The sequence below is a fragment of the Hypanus sabinus genome, chromosome 2 (genome assembly GCF_030144855.1).
Source record: "Hypanus sabinus isolate sHypSab1 chromosome 2, sHypSab1.hap1, whole genome shotgun sequence".
In the NCBI taxonomy this organism is placed as follows: Eukaryota; Metazoa; Chordata; class Chondrichthyes; order Myliobatiformes; family Dasyatidae; genus Hypanus; species Hypanus sabinus.
In genome coordinates this window covers 161,837,463-161,849,470 of record NC_082707.1, presented here as the reverse complement: position 1 = coordinate 161,849,470, position 12,008 = coordinate 161,837,463, and the positions used below count along the sequence as shown (strand labels likewise).

Here is a 12,008-nt window from a genome sequence, read left to right as displayed (position 1 = left end):
AGAAATAGCAGGTAGAACTTAACCAGAATTAATGTGAGGTGTGGCACCTCGGTAGGGCAAATGCAAGGAGACAGTACACTGTCAAAAGTGGCTACACAGGTTGATAAGGCGGTTAAGAAGGCTTATGGAATGCTTGTTTTTATTAGTTCAGGCATTGAGTTCAAAAGTCAGAAGGTTAGGTTGCAACTTTATAAAGTCTGGTTTGGCCATATCTGGAGTATTGCATATAGTTCTGGTTGAACCACCATGGGAAGAAAGTTGAGGCTTTGCAGAGGGTGCAGAAGAGGATTATGAGGATGCTGCCTGGTTTCGAAGGCATGTACTATCACCAGAGGCTGGATAAACTTCGGTTGTTTTCTCTGGAGCCTCGGAGGTTGAGGGGAGGTCTGATAGAGGTTTACAAAATTATGAGAGGCATAGATAGAGTGGACAGAAAGTATGTTTCCCAGGACTGAAATGTCTAATACTATAGGCCATGCATTGAAGGTGACAGGGGGTAAGTTCAAGGGGAATGTGAGTGGTAAGGTTTTTACTCAGAGTCATGGATACCTAGAATGCACTGGCTGGTGTGGTGGTAGTGGCAGATATATTAGAGGCTTTTAAGAGACGTTTGGATAGGCACATGGATGGAAGGAAGATGGAGGCATACGGACATGGTGTAGGTAGGAGGGTTTAGTGTGTGGGTGTTTTTGATTTGCTGTTTAGCTGGTTTGGCACAACACTGTGGGCCAAATGGTCTGTTCCTGTGCTGTACTCTTCTGTGTTCTATGTTTTAAAAGAATCTGCAGATGCTGGAAATCTAGAGAAACACATACAAAAAGCTGGAGGAACTCAAGGGCTTAGGCAGCATAAACAGTTGATATTTCAGGTCAAGACCTTTCATCAGGACTGGAAGGAAGGGGAAGTAACCAAGGTCGGTGATGGAGGATGAAATGAGAAGTTGAGAGGTGATAAATGGAAAAGGGAAAAGCCTGAAGGAGGAGGACTCTGAAGTGGACCATGGGAGAAAAAGGAGGAGGGGCACCAAGGGGATGTGATTGACTGCTCAGAAGAGAAAAGAGAGGAGCAAAAGTGGAGAATGGATAAAGAGGGAAGGGGGAAAATATCAAACTCCCCACTCTCCACTTTCTGCAGAGATTGCTCTCTCCATGATTCCCTTGTCCATTCAGTCCCTCGCCACTAATCTCCCTTCTGGCACATATCCCTGAAATCAGAAGAACTGCTACACTTGCCCATTCACTTTCTCTCTCACCTCCATTCAGAACTGCAAGCAGTCTTTCTAGCTGAAGCAACACTTCACCTGCGAGTCTGTCAGAGTCATCTATTGATCCAACACTCCTGATGCAGCCCCATCTACATCAATGAGACCAGATGTGGATAGGGGGACTGCTTATTGAGCACCTTTGCTCTGTCTTCAGAAAGCGGGATTTCCTGGTGGCCAACCATTTTAATTCCAATCCCCTTTCACATTCTGACTTGTCATCCATGGCCTCTTCTACTGCCAGAATGAGGGCACCCTCAGGCTGGAGGACCAATACCTCATGTTCTGTCTGAGTACTCTCCAACCTGATGGCATGAACATCAGTTTCTCCAATTTCTGGTAATTATTCCCTCACACCCCTTCCTCCTCTTTCATTCCCATGACTTACCTCTTTTCTTCTCCTCACTTGCCAATCTCCTCCCCATGGTGCCCTTCCTTCTTCCTTTTCTCCCATGGTCCACTCTCTTGTCCTATCAGATTCCCTCTTCTTCAGCCCTTTTCCACTTATTACTCCCAGCTTCTCACCTCATCCCCTCCCCCACCCTACCTTCCCCCTCACCTGTCTTCACCCATCACCTGTTTGTATTCCTCCCCTCCTCCCCCTCCTTCTTATTCTGGTTTCCTCCCCCTTCCATTCCAGTCCCGATGAAGGGCTTAAAACATCAACTTGCTTATTCCTTTCCATAAATGTTGCATGACCTTTTGTGTTCCTCCAAAATTTTGTATGTGTTACTATAATTCTATTGGGACTTCAATTTTGCTAGCATCGTTTCTATGATGCACTTTATGAATATGATCTACACAATATCACATGGACTGCCTACATTTTAACATTGTTAGTCATCATAGTTTGGTTTTCTGCATGTCAAAATATTTTTTCCATATTAAAAAGAGAAATGCCAGTTTTGTAGTTTTATACATTTAATCAGCAATTACTTTCAAAAAGGAGTTATTACTTTGCTGAATATGATGGATATCCCAACACACTAACTCCATGAACAGGCAGGGTTCATTATTTACAATCCAACTAAAAAGCTTCCCCAAATAGTAAAGGAATTCAAAGCCATTTAGATTTAATGCCGTATATACATTATTTCCCACTGTTGCCCTTTTTGAAACTGAATGAAAAACTGAGAAAGTCCTACAAGTGAGCATTTCATTCAAAACAAATTATATTTTAAATTTATGTTACATCTCCATCTAAATGTGTCATGTGCAATCATAGTAATTTATAATAAATAGAACAATCAATGTAATATAGAGTACACTTAAATCAGCCTGAATTCATCGGTCTGATGGCCTAGTATAAGAAGCTGTTCTGGAGCCTGTTGGTCCTGGCTCTTATGCTGCGGTACTAGCTGGAATAGATTGTGGTTGGGATGACTTGGATCCCCAGTGATCACACAGGCCCTTTTTACTCACCTGTCCTTGTAAATATCCTGAGTCATGGGAAGTTCACAACTACAGATGCACTGGGCTGAACGTACTACTCTCTGCAGAGTCCTGTGATTAAGGGAAGTACAGTTTCTATACCAGGCAGTGATGCAGCCAGTCAGTATGCTCTCAATTGTGCCCCTGTAGAAAGTTCTCAGGACTTGGAGGCCCATACCAAACATACCAAACAAGGCTGTTGTGCCTTTTTCACCACATAGCTGGTGTGTACAGACCACGTGAGGTCCTCAATGATGTGGATGCTGAGGAACTTGAAGCTGTTCACACTCTCAACCCAAGATCCATTGATGTTAATAGGGGTTACCCCATCTCCATTCCACCTGTAGTCCAAACCAGCTCCTTTGTTTTTGTGACATTGAGGGAGAAGTTGTTTTCTAGACACCACTGTGTCAAAGGAATGACTTCTTCCCTATATTATTTAAGACAAGGCTAATCAATGTAGTGTTGTCAGCAAATTTAATTAGCAGATTGGAGCTATGGGTGGTGATACAGTCAAGGGTATACAGGGGGTAAAGGAGAGAACTCAGTACGCAACCCTGAGGGCTGCTGTATTGAAAGTCAGAGGGTTGGAGGTGAGGGTGCCCATTCTTTCAACCCAGTGGTGATCTGACAGGAAGTCCAGGATCCAGCTGCACAAGGCAGGGTCAAGGTCTCTGAGCTTCTTGTCGAGCCTGGATGGAACTATGGTGTTGAATGATGAAATGTAATCCAAGAACAGCATTCTCAGATAAGCATCCTTCTCCAGATGTGGAAAAACGGTATGTATAGCAGTGGCTATTGCGTCATCTGTCAATCGGTTGTGTCGGTATGTGAACTGTAGGGGATCCAGTTTGGGTGGTAGCAAGCTGCAGATGTAATCCTTGACCAGCCTCTCAAAGCATTTGCTATTATTGAGGTGAATGCAACAGGATGCCAGTCGTTCAAGCATGTTACCTTGGTCTTTTTTGGTACAGGGACAATGTGGATAATTTGATGCAGGAGGGCACTCTACACTGGGAGAGGGAGAGATTAAAAGTATCAGTAATCACACCTGCCAGTTATGCTGCACACATCCTGAGTACTTGCCCTGGAATGCCGTCTGGTCCCGCAGCCTTGCAACTGTCCACTCGTTTGAAACATCTGCGTATCTCAGCCTCAAAGTTGACCAGTTTGCAAGTTGTAGCAGTGGCTTTCCTGGGATGCTCTGTTAGCGACATCAAATTGAGCACAAAAGCGATTGAGCTCATCTGGGAGAGAGGCTGCGATGTTGGCGGCACCACAATGTTTGGCTTTGAAGTCTATAACCCTCGCCACAAGTCACGTGTGCTATTCGTTGTGAATCTTGACTCAGTCTTCTCCCGATATTGTTGTTTTGCAGCCTGGCATGTCATTATTCCATTAATTGAAGACTGTCTAAAAATTACGAATACAGGTAAATGCAGACTTGTTGATCTTTCTTGTAGTCTTAGTAGGCACTTCCCACGAATGAACTGTGGTAAACAGAATTATGTGTGAACATAATGTGTTCAATGAATTAGAGACAGAATACACTTATTCATCTGTTTTATCTCAAGGACTTCTCAGTTCCCGGAGAATTTCAATCCAAACTGAAAGCCTTTCTTTATTTCAACCTCTTCATGATCAATGAACAAGTTCGAGAGAGGAAATGTGGCAGTTAATTTTAGCAGATTAAATAAAAAAACAATGCCGTCTTACTTTGAAAGATGTTCGTTGAGAGATGTGTGATATTCAGAACGGCGAAGAAACTGTTCACGTTTTCTTTGGATTTTGTGTGACGTTTTACATTAGTGCAAGAAAGAAGCTGTGACCTTATGAGTTTGGCAAGCTGACTTGTAAGCTGCCACGGAAATTGGTAAACACACCAGTGGCACCTCCAAAAATGGAAAACTCCGTAGTGTGGCCTAAATTATATCCTCCTGACCGAAGACATATGTCCAGATTAACATGAAGCTTAGGTGACTTAACTGTCTCTTATAAATTTAGTGAAGTACCCGACATAGAACGTTGGACGATGTACGAAACAAAGAAAAAAGAATGTTTATTATAGGATGATGCTTATTTCTCTTTTTAATGTCAAGCAACCTGAGCTAAACGTATAACTGAAGTTGAATGACGAGCAAGACTTCTTCCACATTACTCAGTACTAAATCACAAACATTCTATTTTATGTCAAGTTATTTAACTTTCTGGAATGGAGTCCAATAATTTTGTATCAGATTCCTGTTCTGCTTCAGACCACTAAGCATTGTACTAAGTATTACATGGTTTGTGCCTTGTTAGAAGTTATTTTGAGGATATTTCTGAAACTACGAGTGAGCAGAAGGCCTAAGTCAAGATGATAAGGTAGAAACCCAGAGCCTAAATTGGGAAGAGACTGGGATTAAGAGCCTGGAGGATCTTAGGTGCATATATTCTCTTATATTCAGTCACAGAACACCACAGCACAGAAAAAGACCCTTTGGCCCATCTAGTCCATGTCGAACTAGTATTCTGCCTGGTCCCATCGAACTGCACCTGGATCACAGCCCTCCAAACCTCTCCCATCTATCCAAATTTCACTTAAACGTTGAAATTCAATTTGAACCACCACTTCGACAGGCAGCTCATTCCACACTCACCACCCTGAGTGAAGATGTTCCCCATCATGTTCATTTCATCTTTTGTCCTTAACTCAAGACCCCTAGTTTCAATCTCACCATAAAACATTAGTCTACATAAAACATTTATCAGTCCCAACTTTAAAAAAAATCCAAATTGAATCCCAAAATTAACACAACACAAAATTATCTAATATTAAATTCTCTCTCCATTTATTTTGGAGCTATTTATATCTGTATTTTAAGATGTGCGGGCAGTTTCAAATTTCATTACTCCAGTAATATTGCTACTTGGGAATCTACTCATGGCAATAGTATTTGGCTAGTCTTCTCCAAGCCATTGCACTTTTCTCAAAAGTTGCAGTGCTGTATCAGGAAATAGCTAATCTTCCGTTTGTATTCTTTTATTCTACAAGAAGATAAAATCTACCTTCAATTAAATTGAATTAAAAAAAATGTTTACCAAACATTCCTGTTTATGAACTCTACCCCTGTTGATGAAGGCAAAGCCTTTTTGATTTGTTCTTCTCTTACAAAAATGTTTGTCTGTTGATGCACATACATGTTGCCTCTGGGAGACATTTCCATACTGTGGAAACCATTTTTCTGATTATTATCTTCTAAAATTCTACATTCTCAAATGGCTGTTGTAGATTGGAGAGTGACAAATTAATTTTTAATTAATGGCTCCGTCTGTCTAAATAGACAATAGATGTGCCCTTTTTTGGGGCGCAGACCTAGGCGATGATCGTGGAGATCCTGGGCTGCCCAGACATCAAGAACCCCCTCTCGGATGTGGTCCAAAGGAATATGAAGCAGTACATTTGGCATCAGCTTGGCTGCAGGAGCTGCCGGGAGGTGATGTACCACCTTAGGGGATCCACTCCGAATTTGTGTAGGGTTTGCTCTTTAGCCTTCTCTTGAAGATACCCACAATGCAGTGGGGTCAGTAACCCTGAAAAGGGGCCCATACCGGGTACTGTCAGCCGGAGCCAGCTGAGCTCCGGCTGATAGGATTCGTGTAAGGCAGGGTCGTCACGCCCTGTAGTAATGATATATGGAGCTACTACCCACTACCTATGACAAATGGGACCCCATTAATTAAGAAACAGGAGAGAGAAAATAGGGAACTACAGACCTCTTAGCCTGCATCTGCAGGTTGGAAAATGTTGAAATTTACAATAATGAACGTGATATCATTACACTTAGAATAAGCAATAATATTATTGAGCCAAGTTAACATGGACTTGTGGAAAGGAAGTTATGTTTGACTAATCTATTGCCATTTCTGCAGGATGCATCAACTAAAATAAATGACAAGAGAAATCAGAAGATGTGATGTACAGTGGGTTCTGGTTAACTGGGATACATGGGAACTAGTACATTTTGGCCCAATTAGCTGAAAGAAATATTTAAAAAGGTATAAAAAAAAGTCCAGTGGTACAAAGGTTGTCACAACTGTGGTCTTCCTTGGTTGCAGTGGTTGACCATAACTTCTTCTGTGCCTTGTCACACCCTCCACTCTCCAGAGCGTTACAGAACCGCCTTCCTGGCCACTGGATCTTCTCCACCCACTTAGACGAAGCTGACTTCTCATGCTAGGACAGGTATGTCCGTATCTCACCAGTGCATAACCTTCCAGCTACCATCACCTAGTTTAGCCCGCCTGTTGAAATTGTGTACTAGGGTGCGCCTGCTTTTGTATGCAAACAGCTACTTGGAGCCACAGGACAGAGCTGAGTGCATGCTGCCATGTTCTTTTGATTGACTGCAAAATTAACAAAATCAGCACAGATACATAATATAGATAATGGACTGCCTTCATACAATTTTCAATTATTGCATCCTTAAATCTTAATTTTCATTGTAACATTCTTGCCAATACCTTTGAATTCTTCATTGTTCCTAACTTGTTGCAGTAGTGAATTCAATTTATTTTCAATCCTGGCTGTGTCTGGCATCTCCAAGTTTGAGTGTGTAAAACCAGTGAGCCAAACAAGCCTAAATTGTCTTATGGCTTAATTCTGACTGATTATTGGAAACAAATCACTGCTTTTTGAATTGAATTGACTTTATTTCTTATATCCTTCACATACATGAGTAAAGATCTTTACGTGACACCTCTGTCTAAGTGAGCAATCATAGTAATTTATAATAAATAGAACAGTCAATGTAACATAGAATGCACTCAAATCAGCGTGAGTTAATCAGTCTGATGGCCTGGTGGAAGAAGCTGTCCTGGAGCATGATGGTCCTGGCTTTTATGCTGCGGTACCTTTTCCAGGTTTGTAGTAGCTGGAATAGATTGTGGTTGGGTGACTCAGGTCCCCAATGATCCTACAGGTCCTTTTTACACACCTATCTTTGTAAATGTCCTGAATCACGGGAAGTTCACAACTACAGATGTGCTGGGCTGTCCGCACCACTCTCTGCAGAATCCTGCGATTAAGGGAGGTACAGTTCCTATACCAGGCAATGATGCAGCCAGTCAGTATGCTCTCAATTGTGCCCCTGTAGAAAGTTCTTAGGACTTGGGGGCTCGTACCAAACTTCTTCAACAATCTGAGGTGAAAGAGGCACTGTTGAGGAAGAAGTTGTTTTCTAGACACCACTGTGTCAAAGGAATGACTTCTTCCCTATATTATTTAAGATAAGGCTAATCAATGTAGATTTGTCAGCAAATTTAATTAGCAGATTGGAGCTATGAGTGGCGATACAGTCAAGGGTATACAGGGAGTAAAGGAGAGGACAGTACGCATCCCTGAGGGGCTCCTGTATTGAAAGTCAGAGGGTTGGAGGTGAGGGAGCCCACTTTTACAACCTGGTGGTGATCTGACAGCAAGTCCAGGATCCAGCTGCACAAGGCAGGGTCGAGGCCAAGGTCTCTGAGCTTCTTGTCAAGCCTGGGTGTAACTATGGTGTTGAATGATGAACTGTAGTCCAAGAACAGCATTCTAACATAAGCATCCTTCTTCTCCAGATGTGGAAGGATGGTATGTAGAGCAGTGGCTATTGTGTTGTCTGTTCATCAGTTGTGTTGGTAGGCAAATTGTAGGGCATCCAGTTTGGGTGGTAGTAAGCTGCAGATGTAATCCTTGACCAGCCTCTCAAAGCATTTGCTTATTATTGAGTTGAGTGTGACAGGGACAATGGTGGATAATTTGAAGCAGGAGGGCTCTCAGCACTGGCAATAATGCTGCACACATCCCGAGTACTCACCCTAGGATGCCCTCCAGTCCCGCTGCTTTGTGACTGTCCACTCGGAAACATCTGTGTACCTCAGCCTCAGAGATGACCAGGTTGCAGGTTGTAGTGGTGGCTTTCCTCGGAGGCTCAGAGTTAGTGACATCGAATCCAGCACAAAAGCGATTGAGCTCACTTGGGAGAGAAGCCACGATGTTGGTGGCACCACAATGTTAGGCTTTGAAGTCTCCGATGGTATGCAGCCCTCACCACAAGTCGTGTGCTATTCGTTGTGAATCTTGACTCAATCTTGTCCCTGTATTGTTGTTTTGCAGCCTTGATAGCTTTGTGCAGATTGTAGCTGCGTTTCTTGAGTTCTAGCTGATCTCCAGCAATATAAGCTCTATGTCACCCGGCAAATGCTGCTTGCACGGAACTACTGATCCACGGTTTCTGGTTCAGGACCGACTTCTGGGGGACATCATCGATGCACTTCCGGATAAAGCACGGGACTCCTTCAGTGAACTTGGAGACTTCCTCATCATGGAAGACATTCCAGTCGACAACAAAGCAGTCCTGTAGCATGGAGGCTGATTGGTCAGACCAACAGTGGATGGTTTTAACTATGGCAGCCTTTTGTTCCAGCCTCTGCCTGTACATCGGCAAAAACACAGGCAATTGACACCATTTTAAAACTTTGCTTTAAGCATGGTATAGTGTCCCATGGCAATACACACTAGTGCATGCATCTGACTCTATTTAGAAACTGTTTAGCAAATGGCATAGTGTTGCACATAAAACAAAGGAAAACCTGGCTATTTTCTTAATTAGTTTTTGTTTGAGTTGTCCCAAATAAGCAGCTGCCCTGATTAACCGCTGGCCAAATTAACCATAATGTACTGGATTTTTTTGGATTTTCTGAAAGTTTTTGATATGAGAGGCTGGTGAACATGAGCACATGGAACTGGGTGTGGCAAGCAATTAGGAAGGCAAACTGTACAGTGGTATTTTTTGATAGAGGAATTTTGTACCAGAACAAAAGAAATCTTGCTGACATCATAACTAGACTATTGCATACAATTTTGTCTCATTAGCCAAAATAGGATTTACCAGCTATGGAGTGCAGTGAGAAGTCAAAGTGGCTCTTTGGAAAAACATGTCTATCAACTTCCTGTATGATGGCAGCACATTCAGCTGTAGCGGCTTCTATGGGGTCAACCAAAGGTGTTATTGTCCTTTTAATACTTAATTTTATGATCACAAGACCCTGCCTGACATCAAGAACTTAAAGTGCTGCAGATCTCCCCCATCAGCAAGCTGCTCATTGGCAGAGAAAGTGAAGGAGCTGGACTTGGTGCAGATCATGCTACCGGCTGCGTCAGAGAGGTGTCGAAGGAGTTGGTTCATAAAGACAACCTAATGGTAAGTGATCATCTTAGTCACTTTTCCTGTGATCGCAAGACCCTGTTGGACATCATTAATGTGGAATGCTGCAAGTCTTATTCCTGATTTATTGGCAGATGGCAGGAGAGCTACGTGGTCTTGGTGGCAGCAAGGACTAGACCTCAAGCGGCAGTGTTGCTTGTTTACAGCTACCCAGGAGAGGCGTTGGAGTCAGTGTTTTCCATCTGAGGACTGTTGCACGGCATCCAAGATAGAATCAGTGCTTACTGCCTCCCCCCAGACCACCCCCCCCCCCAGCATTTGCTTGGCAGAAGACAAGCCTTATTGTGTTCAACTGCAAACCACTGCAACATTCACGGACTCAGGGTCTTAAGACAATTACTTTTGTGTGATTGTATTTTACAAATATCATATATGTGCTTTGTGTTGTGTGTGACTGTTGGTATTATATTTAGCACTTTGGCTCTGGAGGTTTCATTTGGATGTATTCATGTACTGTTGAATGATAATTATATGTGAACTTGATCAAATGAAAAAAGATATAACTACCTCCTGATCTCCAGAATTTAGAAGAATGTAAAGTGACTTTAACAAAACACAAAATTCTTAAAGGGATTAAAAAAGGAAGTTTGCTTCTGGTTGAGGAGTCTTGGATGAAAAGTCACAGTCTAATAAGAGCAAGTCATTCAGGGCTGATGTCAGGCCAAATGTCTTAGCACTGAGGATGGCAAATCTTTGGATCTTCGTTTTATTTTTATTTTAGAGTTACAGTGAGGAATAGGCCTGTTCTAGCCCTTCAAGCCAAGCTGGCCAACACACCCCGACAGCCCTCAATCTAACCCAACTAATCACAAGACAATTTACAATGACCAATTAACCTACTAACCTGAACACCCAGAGAAAGCATTCAAAAGAGATTCGTACCTCTCTAGGAATCGGAAATTTGGTAGTATACCAGGAAAACTCATTGAGAAAATTGGTCAGAAGCTTGCTGCAGAGACACCAATCGCTAAAAAGATTTCTTCCACATTTTCTTAAAATCTATCTCCTCTACCTTCTTCACTTTCATTGGAAAATTGCTGATATCAGATTAGATTTGTTTAGCTTCATTTATCATTGAAGCATACAGTGAAATGTGCCGATTACTCTAAATCAAATACGCGAGGATTGTTCTGGGCAACAGCAAGTGTCGCCACACTTCCGGCGTCAGTACAGCATGTCCACCGGTATGTTGGAGGAAACATCTCATCCCGGAGAGAAGGCAAAACCCCCTTCCAGTCAGCAGCGGGAACTGAACCCCGCCATCTGACAGCCGGCAGCTGTGAAGCACTGCGCCGGTCGCTACACTTTACTTTCATCGTAATTACCTGGAGGATTCCATCATTCTGTGAACCTCATTACAGCAGTTGTCATGTACCTGTTCCCCCATGCTAGACGCGGCCATCACCCAGACTCTTGTAACTTGGAACCCCACTTAGAACAATTGTGCTGCCATCTTATTTAAAACAAAACGAAAAGCGCGTACTGTGAGCAACACCTTAAGGTGCAAATAAATACTACTGGTTGCGAGTATTAATCTTGGGGCCAATCTTAAGTGCCTCTGAACGAAGAGTAGTTTCTACTCGATGGGCTCTAGCTTATAGTACTGTAGTTCTGTGTCTTTTTTTTTTACCTTGGGGTCCTTCTCAAAATAGTACTGCTGGGTGCGTATCCAGCGCCCCACTAGATGGTCGCGGACGATGTAGGCCAGCGCGAAGTAGTAGTCTCTCAAGTGGGCCACGTTACGGTCTTTCACCAGCGTGAAGTGCAGGTGCCTATTAAATCCCATTTTTAAACCCGCCACATCCTCCAAGGTGTGGATCTTGCTGACGGAGATCTGCCTTTTCCTATCGCTCTTCTCGGCCATCCTGCCGCCACCGCTCGTCGATGATCTGCAACTCGAGCTTCGTCCGTTGATGCCGTTTACTTCAAACTGCCGCCTTCACCCGGCCCCGCCCAATCGGCTCAACCCCATTGGACCCGCCCCACCGGGTCAGCCCGCCCCCTCCCCAACCCCGCCCAATCAGATCGGAGCCCCCGTCAGTCCTTCCCACACGTCAGTCCCGCACTTG

The 12,008-nt window shown here is 43.3% G+C and overlaps 1 protein-coding gene across 1 annotated transcript in view; it reads right to left on the bottom strand.

The window, feature by feature from the left end:
* pygl (phosphorylase, glycogen, liver) overlaps positions 1-11,803 on the bottom strand; it is a 115,761-nt gene extending 103,958 nt beyond the window's left edge. The window contains exon 1 of the mRNA XM_059987897.1: positions 11,570-11,803. Within this exon, the coding sequence (XP_059843880.1) occupies positions 11,570-11,803 (234 nt within the window). The remainder of the gene's footprint in view (positions 1-11,569) is intronic.
* Between the last annotated feature and the right edge of the window lie 205 nt (positions 11,804-12,008).